Source organism: Podarcis cretensis, assembly GCF_951804945.1.
Source record: "Podarcis cretensis genome assembly, chromosome: 1".
Lineage (NCBI taxonomy): Eukaryota > Metazoa > Chordata > Lepidosauria > Squamata > Lacertidae > Podarcis > Podarcis cretensis.
This window is the reverse complement of record NC_137170.1, coordinates 15129577-15153885: the sequence shown is the minus strand read 5'-3', so window position 1 is coordinate 15153885 and position 24309 is coordinate 15129577. Positions and strand designations below refer to the sequence as shown.

General features: G+C 39.7%; 1 protein-coding gene across 6 annotated transcripts in view; it reads right to left on the bottom strand.

Annotated features, from left to right (window-relative positions):
- The window catches only part of PPP1R13B (protein phosphatase 1 regulatory subunit 13B), a 67091-nt gene that overhangs the window by 23017 nt on the left and 19765 nt on the right, over positions 1 to 24309 (bottom strand). For 5 of the 6 annotated variants that reach the window (XM_079984933.1, XM_079984932.1, XM_079984931.1 and 2 more), the window contains exons 2-4: positions 20069 to 20216; positions 17835 to 17954; positions 14992 to 15056 (exon numbers count right to left, since the gene is read on the bottom strand). In XM_079984933.1, the coding sequence (XP_079841059.1) occupies positions 14992 to 15056; positions 17835 to 17954; positions 20069 to 20216 (333 nt within the window). Of the gene's footprint in view, positions 1 to 770; positions 1126 to 14991; positions 15057 to 17834; positions 17955 to 20068; positions 20217 to 24309 lie in introns of those variants that run through there. The other variant, XM_079984935.1, reaches the window with a different exon arrangement.

Below are 24309 nucleotides of genomic sequence, written 5' to 3'. Positions count from 1 at the left end.
AACAAACTGTTCCTAGCAGGTTGTGAAGGCTATCAAAATTTGACATTCACATTCCACTGAAGGGTCTGCTTTGCTACCCACAGGTCTCTGACGCACTCAGAGCTCCATTGTTTGCCTTGGTGGAGCCCTGATGTCATCTGACTACAAACTATGGTTTTGGCAAGGATCATCAGTTACTGTCACATTAGGAAGCACTGATGGGATTTTGCAAAAATGAGACACAGAAGAGCATCAGGTTATGTACGCGGAAAGCTAAGAATGTTGGCTTTCAAAATGAACACAATCCTATTTTTTAAAAGAATAATCTAAGTGAACTCAATCAATCAAGTTATTATCTTAAATTCTTATAGTACTGCTCTCCTGTTCTTCATAATACGTTATATAATAAAAGTTATATCATGTTAATCAATTTCATATTAATATTATATAACCTGCATTATATATAAAATGATAGCACGTTAAAACTCATTAGCATTTGACTAAACGTAACTTCACAGTATACGTCTATGGAATTAACTTTATCCTGTAAAATAGTCCGCAATAGAAAGTGGCTACAGACAAGGAAACTATTTCCAAAGAATGCAATTTCACACCCTTGACAAAAGATAACAAAATAACAAACCAGGACAGTGGCTATTAGTTACAAACATACTTTCTGTAACATTACTGTGTTTACTTTGGACACAAATCTTTACCATCTGTGTCTTTCACAGTAACTATTTAGCACTGGGGAAGAGAAGGGGAAAGGAAAAACAAACAAAGATTTAAACCTGTAGTTTTACTCTCAACTGCTTCCTTTCCATCCACATGGCAAAAGATGGTTGAGGGAGAACAAGCCAGATTCCTCTTCAGCCACAGAACTGTACCGTTAGAACCAGTATTTTAGGCCTCCAAAGAAGGACAGCTAAGCCTCTGAACATCGGAGAACTCTGTTATAGAAGAACCCTCCAGCAAGCAGCTCTTTCTTGAAAGCTCTACTTAATCACTGAAGTTCCTGCTTTTAATCTCAGTCATTATAATTCACAGCTAAAGCTCAAACAAAATTGCAGATGAAGTTCAGGAAAGTTTGCAATCCTGCTAATCCATATGAAGTTCTCGTTAGATCATGCTCAGTGAGAAGAGAGCCAAACATTTCGTTAGTCTTTCAGAGCTCTCTCTGGTAACTAACTTCCTGCTGTGCTCACAGTAGCTATTAGTAGATCTCAAAATGACATCACTCACCTTTCACAACAAACCTGAGCCTATCATATGTAAGACATTAAACCTTCTTGCTCCCACCAATGGAAAAATGCACCTCCTACTTTTAAACATATACTTAAACACAAGACCTTCGGCAAAAGATATATACTCCCACAGATTCCATAAATTCACTCCGGGCTTAACATTCTGATGACTTATACACATTTCTTCTTCGTTGAAATCTGAGGAATCTCGCTCTGCAACAGAGCACCTAAAATGGCACTAGTTTGGTAGCAATGAACAAAAACCTTTTGTAAAAATAGTATTTGGTGTTTATGCCTGCCCCACTGTTGCACATAGACAAAATTCCTAAGGCTGCTCAGAATACAGCCACTGAATATATTATTAAAATAATAATGCAGTCACTAAGCCTAGTATCTTAGCCCCAGCTTAGCCCAGCTTTCCTCAGAGCTGTTGCACTACAATATCTACGATTTCTGACCACTGGCCATACTGGCTGGGGAAGAGGGGGAATGACATCTGGGGACCAACATCTGGGGGCCCAAGGTTGAGGAAGGGTCTGCTAAGCTTCTGAGTGTTGACTCATCTTATTACCTTCATTTTCTAAAACAACCATTAAGGACTGATTTACACTTTATTTGTCAAAGATGTTTGCCAAACAGGTGTCAGTGTTTAGAGCAGCAAGCAACATAACAATGAAGTGGGTTCAAAAAAGGCATTCCCTGGCATGCACCCATGTGGTTTGTAAATACATAATCCAACTTCATACTTTGTAACATTTGCCTTCCCAGACACTGCTGAACATGCAGCAAACACCTGTACCACAAAAAGTGTGAATCTGAGCTAACTCTTAGTCCCTCATTCAGAGTTTTCAGGTTGCATTTTCCCCTGCAGCTTTGTTGATGTTGATGTACAGTATGACAGGACGTGACCATTCCGAGAGGAATAATTTCATATCAGCAAGCCAAGTTACAGCACCCCTCCTGATAAAGTACAGCTACAAATACTGAAATAATACCCTTCTACAGTGCATACCATGTGGGGGAATTCACCTGGCCCACACACTAGATGCATGTCCTTGCACAAACCATGTGTCACAGTTCTCCAGAACTGTAGGAGAACAGTCAGTACCTGAGACAATGTGAATCATCCTTCCTTATTTATCAATTCAGGAACAGGGAAGAAAATAATGGCTACTCACACAGCTTTTAAGAGGAAGGATTTGCCAAACATTTTCCTTGTGAACTTACGCTAAGGAAAAGGAAGCAGTTTAAGTATACTTTCAGATGACAGTTTAATGGGGAATCTATGCATGTCCACACAATGCCATAGGCACCAAAATGCCAGCCCATACTTCTGAAAAGATATATCTACCCTCAAAGACACAGAACACATGACTACCCTCAAAGATTCATGGTGGAGATGCTTCATCCTACACCAACATTTTCAATTCTTTATGCTTCTGCTCTACTAGCAGCAGAAAATAATGTCTGGCTTGGATCCAAAATGCTATCTCTGAAACACCTCAAAAAAATGTTCCTGAAGGTTGATGCTGCTCAGAGGACCTAGAGATGCAGACCTTTGCATGCAAAAGGAACCAGGTTCAATCCTTGGCATCTCAAGGCAGGGATGGAAAAAGCTTCTTCCTGAAACATTGGAGAGCCACTGTTGTCAGCGCAGGCAATACCAAGTTAAGTGGACCAAATCATCTGACTCAGTATTAAGGCAGCTCCCAAGTTCCAGAGTGTTTAATAGGTGGTAAGAGCCTCTTTTTTTTAGTCCAATGACTACATTGCCTGATGTGCAATCTTTCAGCGGTTGCATGACGGTGGTGGGCAAGGCCAGAGCCAAAAGTGGGCAGAGCAGTAGGTGTTTCTTTTACGTTTGTACAGTAGGTTACATTCCAGCCACACAAACGTCAGAGATTTCTACACGCACATCTCTCCATTATTCATCCAGGCAAGCAAAAGGCATTATCACAGTTCAAAGACACATGCCAGCCAAGCAAAAGCACTTTAGGAGGGCACAGATCAGAGCTATGGGGGGGGCTTAGGCTGGGGTGAAGTCCAAGGACTGTATGGAGGCCCCCAACCCCTCTACAGAAATGAGAAACACTTTCCTCTCCTCTAATGCATCAAGGCTTCATGAAATCTAAGCCACTAAAAAGGCAAGACATTTGCTGGGCCTCAAGCTTGGGGAAATGGAGTGTATTCCTCTCCAAAGTATGGAAGCTATTTGCACAGTCCCCGTGTTTTGCGCAATGTTTACTTTGACTGTGCTCTGCTATGACTTATCGGTCTGCTCCTGGGGCTACATACCAAGACTCAAAACAGACTGTACCGTGGCATAAACTAAGCCTTGCTCTTTAGAGTGATAGAAGGTGATCCCTACCAGGGCAAGAATTCCTTTTCAAGGTCAAAACTAGAATTTCATATTTTGTAATCACCTAGCTGCCAGTTCCTATAGCAAGCAGACTGTGCTATCAATATTTGAATCAGATGGAAGGAATATCTAGTTCTGCTGGAACTAGAACACTATCTGCTCACAATGTACATGGCGTTATTGTTCACTTGATGGTTTCATCCACAGCTCTGTCTTTTTAATTAGGTCAGAAAATGCCAGCAGCACAATCCATTTGGAAAACCGATGATAACACCAGTGCCCCTTGCTTAACTTCATAGAAAGAAACAGGCTGATCAAATTCAGATAAATCAAGCACAGTTTTTGGAATTAAAAATAAAAATAATATGCCCAGTGAACTATTGACACAGGTTAACCCTTTATTTCTAGATTGGAAACTTTTTTAACATTACTATGATATTATAAAAAGTATGCAATCATTTAACTTGTACTAGTAAAGTGGGACTCTTTACTGTGCAGAAAATCATCATCCCATTTCTGTGTCTATTAGATTTTATCTGTAAAATATACATTTTCCCATATAAAGTAAGTCCCAGAAATTAATAGAGCTGCTACCCTATTAGCATCACCCACCACCAAATGCTGACACATTTAGCTCAGTCTACATTAATAATATTTTTTCTTTCTTTCTCATACCCCACCCATTTAGCTGAGTTGCCCCAGTCACTCTGGGCAGCTTCCAACAAGCATACAAAAAACCTAAAAGCTTCCTGAAACAAGGCTTAGGACTACTGAAAAGACTTCAGATGCCAGCTTTCAGATATCCTGTCATTTACAACTTCTAATTCAACCACATCTGTAAGAACTTGATTGTTCAGTGTGGCAGCACTTACACTTTTGAAATCCCTGCCTTGATATCAGGGAGGTGCCTTCACTGTATTCTTTTCAGTGCCTGCTGAAGACATTCTTATTTAGACAAGCTTACCCAGATGCTTAGAAAGTTTGTATGTGTTTTAATATGTTTTAGTCTCTTCTTTTTTGGTTTTAACTTTCCATATGCTTTCAATTATGGTTGTAATTCTTTAAGTGATTATTTTATTGTTTTTTGTAAACTGCTTTGAGGGTTTTTTCTACAATCAAGAAGCTTTCGTAAAATATATAAATAAATAAATTTACAAACTGTAAATGCAATGTCTTTCCTCTTCTTTAGGGAAGAGAAGAGTTTGGATTTGATATCCCGCTTTATCACTACCTGAAGGAGTCTCAAAGCGGCTAACATTCTCCTTTCCCTTCCTCCCCCACAACAAACACTCTGTGAGGTGAGTGGGGCTGAGAGACTTCAGAGAAGTGTGACTAGCCCAAGGTCACCCAGCAGCTGCATGTGGAGGAGCGGAGACGCGAACCCAGTTCACCAGATTACGAGTCCACCGCTCTTAACCACTACACCACACTGGCTCTCTAGGGGGGAACTACACTACACTACACTACACTACACTAGGGGGGAACTACACTACACTAGGGGGGAACTATAGCTATTGAGGCACTGGAACATATACAATACAACACACAAATACCCTACAACTCTCTCTGACAACTGTCTACTGCACAAGCAAAGAAGTATCACTAGTAATCAGTTCCAACAGCTAAAAGCAGTTTCTACAAATTAATTCTAAAGCAGCTATAGAGAGAAAGTGGGGTGGGTTGTTTATAGCACTGTGTAAAGTGATACTTACAAAGGTACTGAGAATTAAAACTGGTAAATAAAGATGTGGTTTTCATTCTCCATTTATCTAACTTGAAAAACGCAAGGCAAAATGTTCTGACTTGTTTACCATAATTCTTTACTCAAAAGCAGTATATGAGTAATAGAAATGCCTCATCAAGCAATACAAACAGGCACAATTTCTATAAATAGAAACGTCTGAAACTGTATTTTTCTGGATATTAAGTGAGGGAAAATGCCATCTTATTTTGATATGCTCTAGCCCACTAAATGTTAAGACTCATTACATGATTCTTAAATAACATAGTGACTACTTTATAATTTGTTTTTCCTGACAGTTGTATTAAGGAAATATTTATGGAGAGGATGCAAAACATCAAAACCATAAAGGTATTTCGGAAAACAAAGACAGTGAAAACAGCCTTACGACTGAATATGTTACCATGAGGCACCATAATATTGCTATGTCCCTCTTGCATCCTCTCCTCTATCCTCTTTTTCAACAGTTTAGCTGAAATTCAGTAAATAATGACACAAAACTTTACAATTTGCATCTTGCATGAAACTAATATGCCCCAGCTCCTGTAATTCAACAAACATTTTCAGAGTTAACTATGGTTATTAAAACAATTTGTTTCTATACCATTAAAATTCAGTGGAAAACATCAGAGTGTGTCAAGCATGAAAAAGAAATAGTTTCTTTAAAAAGGAAAAAAATAGGAAGAGTAATTACCTGCTGGCAACTTCCCCATGTAATTTCAAAAGAGCAAACTTTTATTTTGCTGCATTGCCCATCAGCTGTGAACTCTTGCATTTTTTTAACATGCTTCAACTCCATCTCCCCACCCATACCTAGCCCGGATTTCCCAAACACAATAACTGCTATCTACAAGCTAACTTGGCACATAGCCTTCAAAATCTTACAGGAGGTAAACCCTCATTCTCAATTTGTGAAAAATTAATCGTTATCAGGTAAGTTTTGTAGCTTTTTCTGTCGTGCACAGAACCTGCCCTGCCCCTGCCCCTGCCCCCACAATCCTTTATCAATAGGAAAAGCTGTCTCTCTGCAGTCATCAGCAATCAGCAAACAGAAAAGGCTAGTGGATTTTGCCAGCAGTGAAAGACTTAATCATGACAAGATCAAGCCAGCTGTCAGGTCGAATCAGCTTGATGCATTGCACTTTTCATATTCATTGAAGAATGTTGAATAGGTTCTCCTTTTGCAGCTGACTCTGGATTTAAATTCAAAATACAAACACTTTGCATTTAGTCTGGAAGAGAATGGTTTAACTCTGTCTTTCTTTGGTCATATTAACCAACTGTGTGAATCTGCTTGTCAAAACAAAGTAGGAGGCCATGACTGCCTCCCCTACACATGCTAGACCAGTTTTTGCTGTTCAGGATAACAGGGTACCTTGTTGACTGGCGTGCACTGACACCTGCTCTCTTTTAGGGCAAAGCAGGATGTACAAGATAAATATAACATACTCTGTGCTACTTTTTCCAGACTGGAAATGGAACAACACATGAACCAGCTAACAACATAGAACACAAGCAAAAATATTAAAGCCAAGGGGATGGAATGAGCCAAAAGCACCAGTCAGTTTCAATAAATTAATTTCCCACCCATCCCAACCCTGAATCAAAATAATAAAATTCACTTGCTCATGCTTTTAAAAGACAAGAGAAAAACAAATTTAAAGGCTTTGGTAGATTATATAGCATCCAGAATGACTCATAGTTGAATGCTTTTAGTCCTCTAAAAAAGCAAACAAAAAACCCAAGCAGGATAATAATGATTACAAACTAGCAAAATGGAGTTCCACATAGATATTTTGTAGCTGTACTTGTAAGCGGGGGGTGTATATGTATGTGGGGGGGGCGGTGTTGTTAGCAAAAAAAGATGCCACTGGAATAGTACTGAAAGATGGATAGATTAGTAGTTAAAGCACACTTACTGGTAGTTCTGTACCACAAGAATGGATGTATATTTTATTTTTTTCAAGAGACTGTCTTCCCCTCCAGCAACATAGCAAAGCAATAAAAGGTCTAACATGTTTTCAAAAGAGAAATGAAACTAAAATTGCCAGGAAGAATCTCAGTAATTTATCTGCTTAAACAACTACACATACTAACTACCAATTAATCTCAAGGGCATAAAAATTATAAGTGATTGTCATTTGGATAAGCGTTTTCTATTCTTGAATCATTTACAACCAACGGCTTTGATATTAACTTCCCCGAAAAGAGTTGTGTTTATAAAATGGAGCTTTCCCACCTCACCCTCCCTCTCTGTAGCCCTCTGAAATAATAAATTGTTATTGTAGTAGTAGTAACAACAAAACAACAACAACTTGTACCTCACCCATCTGACTGAGTTGTACCAGCCACTCTGGGTGGCTTCTAACAGAATATACAAAAACACAATGGAACATCTGACATAATCCTTTCTGATACAGGGCTGCCTTCAGATGCCTATGGAAGGTTATATAATTATTTCTCTCTTTGACATCTGACGAGAGGGTGTTCCACAGGGTGGGAGCCACGACCAAGAAAGTTCTCCACCTAGTTTCCTGCAACTTCACTCCTCAGTGAGGGCACTTCCAGAAAGCCCTCAGAGCTGGACATCAGTGTCTGGGCTGAATGATGGGGGGGAGACGCTCCTTCGGGTATACAGGGCCTGAAATCCACTACTGAGGACTGGGAAACCCTTGGGAACAAGGGAGATATAGGGCATCTGTTCAGCACCCCAGTCCTATGCATGCTTCAATAGATGCAAACCTTGTTGAGTTCAGTGGCAGACTTTGCTATCTGCTAGGTTTGCTACCGACTTGGATGGCAATTACTGATCTACACAGCAATTGCTTATTTATTTATTTATTTTACATTTATGCAAGTGGGATAGGCAACAAAAAAGGTACAGTGCGGAGTACTCCTGTTCAGGATGCCAGGTACTCCATTCTGTTCCCTAAAGCCTGAAGATACCTTCCTTTTGTGCATGGATTGGTGCTCTTTTGGCTACAGAAGACCAACACTCATAGCTTAAACCGTGGAAGCAGAGGGATGATTGTTTTGTTTTATATTGTTTGAACACTGTGAATTCCTGCTACTAAGTGAAAAGGAATGCTGTTATCCCCCGTTCCACTATGCAGCAGTGACATGGTATCACGATACAGAACCTGGCTTCAATACTAGCAAGAATACAACACGAAAAGGAAAACATCAGGTTTTGTAGTCTGCAAAGTCCCCAGAGTGTCAAACACTGAAGCCGAAGCTATACTTTCATTTCAACATGTTAAAAATAGAAGCCGCTTCCCCCATGCCTCCACACTGCTTTTAAACAAACACTTCATCTGTTTATACCATTTCCATCTGAATGATGGGTTACAGGCATATTGTTTGCAGGCTTATGTCATCCGATCAGGGATGGGCAGTACATAACATGCTTTGTTATGTACGGGGCAAAAGGTTCAATCCCCAGAATCTCTCTTGAGAGCCAGTTTATGCAAACAACAGAATCAAGTGGAAATGTTTTGCTTGGACATGGCTTTAGGATGAGGGGTGACATGGTTACATTGTTCATCGGGTTGGGAAGGGGCAATCCTTGCACACAGAAAAGAAGAATGTGAAGGAGAAGGGCTTATCCTTCTCCCTAATGCACTGTTTTCCTACATCAAGGGATTTTCTTTTTGCAGAGGAGCATTTATGCCTCCCTCTGCCTGAAGCCCCTCCCCCCCACAGCCTTCAGCAACAACAGTCCAGGAAAAGCTTTTTCACTTGATTCTGATGATTGCAGAAAATGGACAAAAAAATACCCCTGAAGAATAACCTTTTTTAAGGGAGGATATTGTTTTGTAAATAGTTGTTTTATTGAATTGGTTGTAGCCACCTTGGGTTTTTATATAAAGGTTGTATTCTATTACTTTCTTGATGCTGTTTCAGTTCTGGTTTATGACATGCTTTTAAAAGTCAATTTCTGGTTTTATCTCTCTTGTTAGAAACCTTGAGCTCTTCTGAGGATATAAACAAGGATAGAACTTGTGGTCCTCCAGATGTTGTTTGGGCTCCAACTCCCATCGTCTCCAACTGCTGGTCATGCTGCTGCGGCATCTGGAAACTGAAGTCCAGTATGATATGGAAAAGCCATGGGTTCTCCATCTTTTGCCTTTTTTCTTCTCTTTTTTTAAACTAAGAAATCTGGCCTAAGAGCTGGAGAGAACTTTGACACTACTAGGCAAACTGGACCATTTTTAGCTGGTGTGGTCTGCACCACTTGGACTAACACATTGGAAAACAGCTATCCATTGGATTCCATGCTGCTACAAGTATTATGATGCAACTTGTGGCAAAAACATAATCATAAAAATGAATTAAAATCTATATTTTGAGAAAAAAATATACTCCGAAATGCTATTCTGAGAGAAAACACTTCCAAAAATACTTGCTAAAATGTGTCTTACACGGAGATTTTTAAAATTTGCAGATTAATGAGTAAGCAGGACAGAACAGACCTAATGCACAAAAGTGACATAGACCAGAAATAGGTTGATTTATCCATACTTAGGTGAGATGTGACTTGCACGAATACAGTCCAAGTGCTCTCTCCCCCACACCTCTAGACATTTGCAAGTGTGAGTCAGATTCTGTTTTCATTATATGGCCACACTTTTCCATACAGTTCCAAAGCTTTGCAATAGTGCAATAAATTGGAATCTAGGAGCAAAGCAAGGCAATTGCATGAGCATGTGCTAGGGGATAGGGGAAGGGGAAAAATAGGAACCTCAAATCATATTCACTCAACTTGCATCATGCTCCCATAAAAATGGTCTTATAAAATCAGTCCCCAGTAGAAGGCTACAACCTATAATATTTAAAGCATTTTTCACTCTGCTGTTAACATTGCATGCATAATTCAATTCTTGGAAGATACTTTTTGTGCAAATGTTATACTGCACTGTTCAATGTAGATGTAATACTCAAAGGATTATGCATGTTTTTACTAATGGTTAATTGACCTGAGCGTCATTACTCTGTGAAAGGCCTCCAGCACTGCACATATTCCACAATTTATGCTAATGGTTCAGTAAACAATGAAACAAAATAAAAATTAATCAGCCTGTGCTGTAGCAATGAAAGAAAATGGATGATCAAGACACAAACACTCTCAGAAAATGTAGCCTTTTGATTTTATTAGTACATGAACCTAATTATATTTTTACAGAAGGAATTCATATCCTAATAATGATGATACAATTATGGATTAATCTTGTCATTGTTCTCTGTAGATACAAATCAAAACAACATCAGCGTAACTATTTCTTCCTACAGAAAGCCTACAAGGCCAGTGATTCATTAAAAGAATTAAGAGGGCCCTTCTTAGAATGCTTTGCATTTAATGAATCAGTCTCTCAATCACCATCCACCACTTCAATCTCATCCTTCACTTTCTCTCTGTTCACAATTATACCTCCCAATTCACCTTATTTTCTACTGTTTTCTGTTACCTATAGTGAGAAGTGGGTTTAGATAGATGTTTGTTTCTGTGATCGTATCAGTATACTTATCGGGGTGCAAATTCTTCAGGCAATTATGATATATTCTCTCCTAAACCTGTATACTGCCAGTATTTGTATTTAATTGCCGTAAGCAAAGAATGTTATTCATAAATGTTATTCATTGCAAACAGCAATGACAAAAAGCTACTATGTTTCTTCTCTGTCTCTTTCAGTAGACCACTGCCTCTGTTTATTAAATAAAGGAAGATTATTAGGAAAGACTGTCAAATTCCTGTTCTTATGATGCATCACTTTTCTGTATTAGTGTTACCACCTAAAGGAGTACTTATCCGTGCAGCTATGAGTTAAACACAATGCAAACTCCTTTCAAGGTGGGAAATCCCATTTAATTAAAAATATTTATGGGCTTATTCTTACTTATGCAAGTCACCTTGGAATTTATTTTTAAATAAACAGTGGTGTGGAAATTAATAGGCTGCCTTTCTAAAGGGATGAAAGCAGTTTAGTTAAAATAAGATGGAACAGTAAAGCAAAACTATGATAAAAAACCACCAAAAAATGTATACAAAGCCATCCCAATCATCACTTACAAGCCTGGCATATGAATATTGAAAATACTCCTTGTTATATCATTGAGCCTTGACCTTCTGACACTTTAGGATATGATGGCCTCAATCATTCTTGTGTTTTATATATATAGCAGATAACTATAATGCATACTATATGAGCTTCCCTTTGAAAATGGTCCAGAAATTTCAGCTGTTCAAAGCGTGGTAACCAGAATGCTATTTCAGGCTAGCAATTCAAATAACTACAATAACTAAAATCAAACTGTTTGGTATATAACTCAAAGTGTGAGGTTTTTTATTTTTTGTTTTAACATATTAAAACCCTCTGTGGTCTAGGATTAGGCTAAATGAAGAAACATATTCTGCTTGTCTCCTGAGATCCATATCTAAGGCCCTGTTCAGCTTTCTTCCAACATCAGCAGTGCTGTGGGTGGACATAAAAGGAGGGCTCTCTAAGTCGATGCACTGACTATTTGGAATACCCTTCAAAGGCAGGCCTCCATCTTTACCGGCCTTCAGGCTGGGAAGACAATTTTATTACACTGTGGTGCTCAATGGTAATCTTGAAGTTTTCTCCTGCTGCTCATGAATTCCCCTGCCTACCCCTTTACTTGCCCCAAATCAGGCATGTCCACAGTCTGTTTCAGGGGCATAATCTGGCGCGCTGGTTTAATCTGGCCCCTGTGGCAGTATATGTCCTGAGGTAAAATCCTAAAAAAAGCTCTACAACTTTGAGGTAAAATTGAAAGCTCAGCAACTCTGGTTGGCCCTCATGCATGTTCACTTCAGCAAATCTGGCCCTCCTTGAAAAAAGTTTGGACACCCTTCCCTAAGTCAGGAGGTTGTGGTGGCGGTTACCTTCTTCTTCCTTGAAATGTGCATAAAGCTGAAGGAGAAAGTTGGAAGAATGACTTTTTTCCACTTTTTATTTCAGCTCGATGTGCTTTTAAAGGCTCAGATTATTTCCTCTGGATCTGGCTTCTACCTAGATCCATTAGAAAAGAGAAATTGTGTGCATACACTTTCTTTCTTTTGCTCCAGGGTGTGCGTGATCTAGGAGCGGGGGCGGCCACAGAACTCACTCAACTATGCAAATGTGCCTACAGGCCTAAAAAGGTTGGAAACCCAGAGTGAGCCATTCTTTAAGAACTTTACAACCACTGGAATGGAGAAGCTTCATAATCTAGTCTTAAATCCATGTTGAATAAAAGCAGGTATGTATATACTAACACATTCTTACATGGATCAGTAAAATATTTTTTAGATCGATTATATGCATGAATAGGTTTTACGGTGGGGGGAAAACATTTACACAGGCTGGTTTTTTTATATTTATTCTTGTGCTAGCAAAATATTCAGCATTCCAAAAACAATAAATAATCCTAATGAATTACTAAATGGTAAGATGATTAATTACTTAAGCCTATAAATCCACTTTTGCCTTCCTGGCAGAAAATGAGCACAGGCGTATTAGACTGGCATTGTTCAAATAATTCAATATTAGTCTGCCTATTTTTCAGTGCAATTTAGCAATTTAGCCCAACCATACAAATGGGCTACTTTCCATATTGCACTAGAATCCACTGAAGATTAATAACCCAACTCTTACCACTTTGTTCAGTGGTACTTACTTCCAAGCATGTGTGCCTTGAATGCTATGGAGCAAACAAGTCTTGTGGGGAGGGGACACAAGAAAAGGGAGGGGGGAAACTGTCCACATTTTAAAGTAAGACCACCACCTCTAATATTCTTAAATTTCACATGTCTCACAAAGATTAAAAGAATCTTTGGAGGAGGGAGGTGTTGAATGGTTTCTTTAAATGTAAAGGTTCATCATTGTTCCACCTAATGTGTATGTCTTTAGGGGGCCAGAGCAAGGGCCAGAGCAAGATAACGAGACCCAGCTTTACAGCTGTGAAACATAGCAGGTGCTGCCGAGTTGCATTGATTAAGGTGTGTCAGCATTTGCATGTAGTATATAAGGAGCAGCACCTAGCTCTCCCATTACCCTGGGGGTTGGGTTGGTGGTTGGGTCTGGTTTGTTGTTAATGTATTTAGTGTATAAGGAGTTTTTGTTTTTTCGTAATTAAAACCTTGTTATTTTTGAGTCCCTTTCTTTTTAATGCATGGTCTCCCCAGCAAGCTCTCTGCAGCGCTACCATACTGCAAATAGCCAACATCTTTGGTTATGGGCCCAGCTGCTGAGTGGATGACTGCATATTTTTGGACTCTGAGAAAGGTTTGAAAACTCCTTCTCCTGTTAGTGTAGTTTTTGTGGGTCTGGAAGATTTCCAGAATGGTTGACCGGGTTCCTGAAGCTGAGAAGGCTCTGGTCTTCCCACAGCTAACAGATGAGAACTATAGTTTATGGTCTTTTCGGGTGGAGGCGCTTTTGACCTCTAGGGAAGTATGGACCTATGTGACTGATGACCCTCCTGACCCTGTAACTAATGCTTGGTCGAAAGGAGATGCAAAAGCCAGGGCGATAATTAATTTGGCAGTTAGCGACCAGCAAGTAGTCTATATAAGGAATAAGAAAACTGCCAAAGAAATGTGGGACAGTCTTGCAGCAGTGCATGTTAGAAAGGAGTCAGCGTCTGCATTGACGTTTTTCAAGCAGCTGTACCAGACGAAGTTGCAGCCTGGTGGTGATTTGGCAGCACACTTGAGACGTCTGGAGGCAATACGTGGCGAATTAATTCGAAGGGACATGGACATACCTGATATTCAGTATGTACAAAGTATGCTTTATGTTTTTGTTCCACAATGATGAACCGCAGGGGAAATGTTGAATGGTTTCTTTAAATGTAAAGGTTCATCATTGTTCCACCTAATGTGTATGTCTTTAAGGGGCCAGAGCAAGGGCCAGAGCAAGATAACGAGACGCAGCTTTACAGCTGTGAAACATAGCAGGTGCTGCCGAGTTGCATTGATTAAGGTGTGTCAGCATTTGCATGTAGTATATAAGGAGCAGCACCTAGCTCTCCCATTACCCTGGGGGTTGGGTTGGTGGTTGGGTCTGGTTTGTTGTTAATGTATTTAGTGTATAAGGAGTTTTTGTTTCTTCGTAATTAAAACCTTGTTATTTTTGAGTCCCTTTTTTTTAATGCATGATCTCCCCAGCAAGCTCTCTGCAGCGCTACCATACTGCAAATAGCCAACAGGAGGGAGCGACCTTTTCACCCACCCACCCGCACACACACACCGCCAAAACTACTTAAACTAGACTAGACTGGCTTTTGGTCTGATCCAGCAAACCTTTCTGAGTAAATGTGTGAGAGAGCTACATGTCTTTTCATTCTGGGTATACAGTAGAAACATGTAGTATTTCCAAGGTATTATAAACTGAAGGCTACAGGGAATTCAATATAAGCAGATGCCAAACAGTCCTGATAAAAGTTCTTTGTACAATTTCCTAATATAAAGTTCTCCCCCTGAGCATCGTTATAAAAGATTTACAGCCAGAAATACATAGCAGTATTTGAAATTGTATAAATAAATATTTTGGAGATGCAAATAAAATAAAATAAAATAAAATAAAATAAAATAAAATAAAATAAAATAAAATAAAACAAAATAAAATAAACCATAAAATATCTTGTTTTTGCAATTGGCCACATACCCCATTTTCAGACCGCTTCTCCCCAGGTATACTGATTCCGTTCCTTTGGTTTTGAGTCTGACGGCCTGGGAAGAATACAGTTAGAACATTTAAATGCATTGCTTCTACTGAAACAGCTTCCTAAATCTTAGTCAACTTTTTAAAAGAAGATTCTCTCAAAACAAGAACTCCTATTTTGATTTGATGAAAACAATTTATGAGTAAATGTTTTCCAACCTACTGGTGGGACAGGTGTTTGTTTTTCTAGCCCTATCTGAAGCTCAGTTAAGAGCTACGCAATGACCGCTGAAACCAACATAATCAGAGTAGTTTTTCTGTGGTGTAACCATCAAGTAATTATCCTCTTTCTTTGTGGAGAAATTTAGAAGGGATAGACAGGATTGGGAAACTTCAAACACTGTTCCTGCCCCTTGAAAATTCACCATCACTTTTGCTGGAGGAAGCAACATCCCATTTTGTGTAAAGAGCACTTGCCACTTTCACTGCAACTGTTCCAGGGAGGGTAAAGTCATTCCTCTCTTTTAACTAGTTCCCATCAATAATTGTCTGCCCATCTCTTCACTTGTAAGCACTCAGCCGACCACTCTTGGTATTGCTCCATGAAGGAAGAAAGCAAATCTGGGGTATCTGAGGGTTGAAATTTTTACCAATGTTTTTCTGGGAAACTAGTGTAGCAGTGGCAAACCTCAGGTCCAATGCAGCCCACTTGGCACTCTGAACTTTCCTCGCAGTCCTTGCTTTTATTTAGGGTGTTTTTTCCTGGTTGGAATGTGTCAATGAACTCTGAAAATGTCCCTTGCCTGTTTGGACTGAGGACAGAGGGGTGTATGAGTGTGTGTATTTACACCCACTGCTCCATCTGCTTTTGCCTCTGGCCTTGCCCACCAGTTAATCCAAGTCAAGGTTCACAAGCCAACCTCAAATTGTCTGTAGTTTCAGACATAGGTTCCAACTCCTAGGGACTGAGGTCCCTTCAGCCCCCTAATAAAGCATTTGGGGGCCAGTCCCACCCCATTAATGGGCATTGCCATTCAAGTGGTGTGCATGCAACACATCTTGTGCTTGATTATGCAGGGTGGGACTTATCTGCCCTCCCCCCATATTTTATTTAAGTTGGCTCCCCTGATTTCAGATCAAGCCATAGTTAGTTGGTTGGGGCAGATGTACAAACATACCATAGTGGAGTGAAACAAACCAGAGTTTAGGACTGCATCCGAACACAGCCATCATCACAAAGCCATTATCTGAAATGGATTTCTAAAGGAATCCACTTCCAGATTAGAATGTTTGGATTGTCTCTTTTAGTAGATGTTATGCACTTAGGAACATAGTTGGTATGTTTTATATCAGCTCAGGAGGCAGGCTGCTTAGACATTTGAGCAAATGTACACTAAGCATTAAGCTCAGTGGTAACTTTATATATTTGATATATTTCTACCGACCTTAGCTTGTGTAACCTGTTTATAGTGAAGCTTGGCAGAACACAATTTTATCACCACTATGAATGTGAATGATGCCTGGCTTGATTGGCTGCTGCTGTTGCTACATACTGGCAGCTAAGCTGCTTGGGGATGCAGCTACAGGCTCTCACTCTATAATAATACTGGGAGTGACTGACCTTGTAATGACTTTGGAAGAAGAGGTGGGGTGGGTGGAAGGAATGTGGAATTTAGAGAAGAGCAAGTAGCAAGAGAACATAGGGATTAAAAGCTCAACTGCAGAAAAGTCCAAATACAACATGCTTGTAAAAGGCAAAAATACATACATGTAGAAGTTGGAAGAAGCAGGTATTAGCCTTAGGAAGGAGCCCAAAGGTGGCTCTGAATGTTAGAAGCGGTGGCATGCATGTACGTAAGAGTGATAGTTTTTTTCACCGAATGTAATGCCCAAAAGGAGAATGTTTGCATCTTCTCTGGAGGGTCAGAAATGCCTAACACATGGCCTGTATCCTGTATACAGCATCCAGCTCCCAGCCCCTGAGGATTTTGTGCCTTCCCCAAATAGCCCATTTTTTAAAAAAAGTTGTTGCTGTTGTCAACCATTCCTGATGTTTCCCTACTACAATGTCATTATATTTAAAAGCCTTTTTCTGAGCCCAAACCCCATTTTTTGCCCAATTTTAAAATGTATGTTTTTTTGAAAATGTGTAAGGAAACCTACTCAGCTAGCAAAAGACAGACAGATTAAGCACATTGGTTTTGGGTGTCTGCAAACCCAAATACTTTACACATCCTTGTCAGGCTCCAACAAAATCCTGACATTATTTCTGAAGTCATTCATATAGGCTGGGTTTTTTAAATTTAGTCTTCCAAATACCTGCTCCAACAGTTTCTGAAATTTTCTCTGTAACCATGATAACCAGCAGCTTACTTGTAAGAATTAAAGCTGAGATTATTATTGGGGGCACATCTTGGGAACAGAAAGGGGAGAAGGAAGAATGACTGTGGTGTCTGGAAGCAAATGGTTCTTACAATTCATGAGCTTAATGGGTGGATAGGTGGAAGGAAGAGAAAGCAAACAGAAATGTCTAAGGACTTGAGAGGTAATGAAGAGGAAAAAGAAGAAACAAGGGGAGAGTAGGGGCTGGCATAATGACCAGACATCAGTAAGAATGAGCAAAATAATGCTGGATAGAGTTGGGCAGCTGTGGTAAAGGCCTATGGGCGGGGAGCAGGGGACGCTTTGCCCTATAGAAATTCTTTTATTTAGCTTCAACCATCTGTACTATAGAGTCAACACAAGTATTTTGTCATCATATTGACAAGTTTTACTTGTCTTTACAAAACTGAGTCACATAAAGATGAGCTGCTGAGGCACCAATGAACAATTTAAAATATACCCACCTTGTTCACTACTTTCTGTTGGGGATTCTTCATGTCGAAGAAAAAACTTGACCTCCTCCCTACGGGGTCCCCACTTCTGTAGATGGTCATACATCATGTGATCAAAGGGGATGTGTCGTTCTAAATAAAATAAAATGAAGTATTAACAGTTTATTTTACTTTTCTCTCACCTAATAACTTTTTCTAAATCACGTTAGTAGGGTCCAAATAATTTATTTCAGTTTTTCAAACATTTGCTTTTCCAACTTTTTTGAGGGATAATCTTATTCTTATTCTTCAAGGAATAAGATTGTTTTGAATAATTTTTCAGAAAGTTGCATGTCTTACAAAAGCTGAAACAAAAAAAATTCCTTCCACTAGCACCTTAAAGACCAACTAAGTTAGTTCTTGGTATGAGCTTTCGTGTGCATGCACACTTCTTCCACGAAAGCTCATACCAAGAACTAACTTAGTTGGTCTTTAAGGTGCTACTGGAAGGAATTTTTTTTGTTTTGACTATGGCAGACCAACACGGCTACCTATCTGTAACTTACAAAAGCTGAGTTTTTAAAGGGCATACTTTTCATACCACCAAGCCATTTGCATATAACTAATTCTGTCATCTGGGATAGCCGATATGGTGCCCCTCAGATGTTGTTGTACTCTAATGCTCATCATCCCTGACCACTGACCATGCAGGCTGGGACTGATGGGAGCTGTAGTCCATAACATCAGGCAGGCTTCACATTGGCTATCCCTGTTACAGTTCAACAGTCTATAAGGAGATCGCCATTGTTCTAGCCAAGGCCTTGAACAACTTGTGAGCCAAAAAACTCAGTAGGATATCATGTTCTTGGCAAGGCTACAGTACATGGCAGGTGTTTGCCATGACAGATCACAAGTTCTACTAGCCTAGATGGTATTGTATTACTACTTCATACAAGTCATTTATGTAAACTAAGGTGTGAAGCAGTATATAAATTGCTGAAATAAATAAGCTGCTGAAGATACTAAACAATGCCAAATAATGACTTTTGCAGAATGATACCAGTTCATTTATTACTGTCCCAATGAGCATGATCTCTCCTTCACTCCATTGCCATCTAAAGAGGTAGCCATTGTTGTGCTCTCCAGATATTGCTGGACTACAATTCCCATCATCCCCAACTATTGGCCATACTAGCTGAGGCTGATAACATCTAGAAGGTGACCCTTCTACTTCATTTCTTAAGCTTTCAAAAAGAAAAGGGGTATAATATACCATTAGGTCAAAGGTTTGCTAAAGTCAAAGTGCATTGGGTTAACAGACCTTTTGCCAATCACTTTTTCCAAAGAAGGCAACTAAGCGGGTTTGACAGAAGTGCTTCTTTACAGTTCATGAGGATTGCTAAACATCATTCTGGGCTGCTGATGTAACAAATGGGGAGAGGACTCTCTTAAGCTCCTCCATGTTCCTGACGTATTCCTTCCTCTCCCCACACCTTAACAATATTAAATGGACCTTAGTGAAGTAAGAATCTTTGTAACATTGGCTCTCTGACTGCTTCAGTGTCTGCTCTAATCTCTCTCCAGGTATACTGATTTTTAATTTGCTCTTTACCCATTTTCTGGGGATTATGCCATACAGAGCTAATTTACAGTAATTAAGGCAATTATATGAGACTTTCATCTTCTGCCAGAATTAGCTGGGTGGGCAACTTCTCCCATTCTGAGGAACTCATCACATCTATTTTGTTAGCCATAGGTTTAAGGCTAAATGCGCACATTTCGTTACTGTACATGCAAGTCCATGTTATATACAAACCATCTTCACAAACTAAATTAAAGGTGCTACAAAAGGTGCTACTAAATTAATTTTGAATACCATGCCTCTTCTAATGATAATTTAGAGGGCAAGTGATAATATAATGGCGGGGTGGGGTGGGGTGGGGTGGGGTGGGGTGGGGGAGCACAACATTAAAACACAACATTGACATGTCTGACAATCCGATTTTTATTAATTAACCATTTCCATATTATCACCCATCTCCCTGCATTATGAAAATACCTTCTCATGTTGAGCCTAAGGGGGAACTGTGTGTGTAAGTATGTTTCCCTAAGGTTGATAGTGCTAGAGCTGTTGAAAATTAGAAAGACTGCAATTGTCTCAAACAAGAATGAAATTATAAAGCCTGGCATACTATTGAGCTAATGCCCTCTCAAAAGTAAAAATTCAGCATAAAATCACTAGTTCAGGATACCAAGTGATTGCTTACCATTTCCACGCCAGACTTCAGAAAGATGGCAACTACCTTCCCCAGGTTCTTTGCAAAATTCCACCACATCTCGGCAGGTTGTTTCAGGTGTAATTGGCACTTCAGTCAGAATCTGTTCATTGTTACTCAGGAACACAGTTAATATCATCTGGAAAAAAGGGGGGAAAGGCACCATATAGAGTCAATCTTTCAAAGTGGCACAGATTTTGATTTGCATAAAATATCATAAACACACCAGGGATAGGCAGATGGGTTGAAACCACTGACAAATCTCCAAGTGATTTGCCATAGATCTGCAAGGATTTCCAGCTCCCAATAGCTGAACATACTAAACTTTAAACTTATATAAAACATTGCCTCCTCACTTGCAAAAGTGTGGACATAAAAACATTGTCGTTGTGGAAGTACTTAGTGCTTAAATAAACTAAAAAGTGCCTAACCATGGTTTAGGAGAGGTTAATGTCACAATAACCATATATTACTCAGAACTAACTCTCACTAAAGTCCATGGGGATGGCTCCCAGATAGGATTAGAGGCTGAATTAATTAGTCTTAAAGGTGCCATGCTTTCACCAATGGCAAAACATGATCAATCAACAAATGATTATGGCAATATTCTACCACAGTGAGCAGTTGAGCAGCTGCATCTTGCACTGGCTGCAGCTTCTGGGCAACCTCAGGGGCAGTACCACCAAAGTGCACAGCAGCAATGTGGCCAACAGTGGTCAGTCTATCCTGATTTAGAAACAGCTGGAGTTGGTAAAAGGTACTTCTAGCCACTGAGATTACTTGGGCCTCAAGAGCTAGAGATGGACCCAGGAGTAGCCCCAGACTATGAACCCTGCTCTTGAATCCTGCCAGGATTCAGACTCCATTTGTGGGCCCTCATTCAGCCCACCACCAAGTCCAGGTACTGGTTTAGGACTTGCATGGCCTCTCCTGATACAGCATACTGATGACATCTCACCCCAAATCTCCTAAAGATTACTCCCAATGGTTCCCAACAGCTTCATGTAGATGTTAAATAGCACTGGAGACGAGATAGTACCCTGCAGCACCCCACAACACAATCACGTAATTCCAGCAGCAGAATTCTTGTTTTAACATATTGATAAAAATACTACTAAGGCTACTGCAGTATTAAAATGTTAGGCAAACATGTTTTTATGCAGATGACTCACTAGGAAGAAAGCCTGTGCCTTGTCAAAACTACTGCTTTCAAAGTGAATAATTAAATTTTTGTTGTTAGAATAGCAGAGCTAAGGCCCACAGCTAATTTTAGATCTTAATGAAAAATCTACTTAGAAGCGAAGTCGGACATTGAGAAGCTATTAATTCCAGTACATATTCTCACAGTGGCAAATTTATTTGTATGCATAAATAAGGCTATGTCTCCATTAGTGGTTTAAAACACAGTAAGGTCATTTTTCCCTGCTGTGCTTCAAGTTGCATTTGAACATTGCTGTACACACCAGATAAGCAATGGGAATGTCTTCACCCAATGTGCACTTCCTGCTTGGTTTCCCAATGTCTGCAAGCCCCCCACCCCAGCCATCCCACCCTACCCCAAACTTGCATTCACAAAGCTGCCATCTGCATATGTATAATGGCTCTCTCAAATGTACACATTTTAGCTTAACTGCAAAGTGAATGTGTCTTGTGTTTTCAAATTGGATGAAAGCTGGTTTGAGGGGAAATGCTTCAAACAGCAATATTTCTCAGGAAACTACAGGATAGATATGGATTGTGGCTCACTTCATGTGCACATGGCTTCAAACAACAGCAGTGAGAGCACACTGGAGCAAGAATAAACAGTAATGTGTGCACAGCCTAAGATACCTTTATTTTTCCTAAATGAGCATGAGAAGCCTACAGTTGCACCATGCTAGAATGTTAAACAAGACTTTGGTGCAGCAGTTCCCATGGCACATGGGGTAGGATCACAGGACAACTGGAGAAAAGGACTGTGTCATCCTGTGCCAAACCATTTGCTTAGATTCTTCAGAACTGTCCATTGCATAATTTTACTTAAGAAAATAAAAACAATCAAGAATGGTATACAATACCTACAGAAAATGTTTTTGGAAAACATGCTTATAAAACAGTAACAAAAGGCATGTTAAAGGTGTTGCAAATATATATTCATTGCATGCAGTATATTAGACTGGGATCCATACAGTCTTATGTTTATTTAAGTTTATTTCTCCCCCAGCAAACAGGGAGTTGTCTGTAATGCATGTACGGTACATCACATCTTTTCTTTATTTAGCTCAAAGTGGCATACACACTTCTATCGCTCTCCATTTTATCCTCACAACAACTCTTTGAGATACGTTAGGCTGAGAGATAATGACTTGGCCCAAGTTCACCCATAAGCTTCATAGTTGAGTGGGATTTGAATTCTGGTTTCCCAGGTCTTCGTTCAGTACTCTAACTACTACACTATGCTGGCCTTTTCCTTTTTGCTGTATCACATCACTCCATATCAAATGATGCTTCGAGAGCAGATTTTGATGGAGTACAAAGAATTGAAGTAGGAAAGAACTGGCAGAAGAGCCCTGGTGAACACATGAACACCACACATGGCCCTTTTGATAGTTATGTAACACTTTTTTGAAGTAAAACTGTTTCACATTCACCATCTCAGGGTCACCTGGAAGGCAAAAGCCAACATTCAGCCTTACCATCTCTTTGACGTGATGGCTTACCATATAAATACAATACTACAAAGGGGAGCATTCAAATATGATCTCCCATCCTCCGCACACACACAATCCTGCAATGTGAAGCTATACAGTTCTGGAAGGGCTGCATTATGCAGAGACTAATGTCTGTACATTTGACTCAGTCATCAATAATATTTAGAACAGCCTATAAGATAAGACAACTTTCTCCCCTTATTACAGATGGAGTTCTGAGACTGTGGGGCAGCAAACTTAGGCTACCAAGCCACCTCATGGCTGAACTTGAACTTCCAGCTCATATATGCAACACTATACTGGGCATCAGCTATTTAACACAATAAAACATGTCTTACCTACACAAGGTGTAATCAAGCACAAGTTAAAGTTACATCTTTTAATGTGTATCACATAATACAATCCAGCAGAACTTTGCCTATTGGAAATATAGAAGCAGCAGGAAGGAAAGTGCTGTTGAGGGATGATATGTTTTCCTCAAATAATAAAGAGCAAACACAAACCTTGGCTTCAGAAGGAAATCCTTCTCTCTTGTAACTCTCCCAGTAGTAATGAAATGATAATTAACTGCTTTATTGCCAAGAAGAAAAAAGGAAACAGTGACCAAAATCCAGAGAGTCACAAAACTACTTCTGCATGTCCAAGGCAGCTTTGGGATGATGTTTATTGAATAGCAGCCTCCTTGTGTCACATAACAAGCCTCTTTCAAACATTGAGACCTTTCAAAAGCAGTCTGATCTAGCAAGGGAGGGGGAGGGGGGCCTTGCTGTTCTGGGGTGGAGGGAGTAAAAAATACCCCTGGGTGTGTCTAAGCCCTCAGGCATACCAAACTAACTTCTTTGGATCAGAGGCAAGTTCCCAAGCAATACTTCAGACATTTCAGTGGGACTGCCATTTTCATTAAGATCTTCAAAGAAAAACACATCTTTATCTAAAAAGGGGGGGAGTCAAACCCACAGGACTGCATTCCTCTAGAACATGAGGAAAGAAAGAATCTGACTTCACATAGGAAAGAATTGGGTTTTCATGTTTCAATGCATTTGAATCCAAATAGCATCTTTATAATATCCTGTTAACAGAAAAATGAATTCCCTATGAACAAGCTATCAAAATGCAACCTGCATATTCTGAAAGAACTTTTTAAAAAACAATGCTTAATCAACTTGACAGTTAACTTTTAAGAGATTTCCTGGTTATTGGGGTTGCTTGCAAATGAGACATTGTGTATGGGCTTCATGTTTCCAGAAAAAAACATGAAAACCAGGCTTCCTTTTATAGAACAATAAAGCTACTGTAACTTTATATATTTCTGATCACAGAAACCATTTCTGATTATTTAAGCTAGCTGCATTTTAAATAAAATGATTTTCTGATGTTGCCTACAAAATCACTTGCTTCAATCTCTGGGGTAAGTCTTGCTAGCTGAGAGTCTAGGACAAGAGAGTGAGCCTGGGCTCTCCTGTGCCAGCTCTCATTGCCATGGTGAATTTTTCTAATTTAGATTGCAGCAACAACAAAAAGAAAGTAATTGTTGCATTTTGT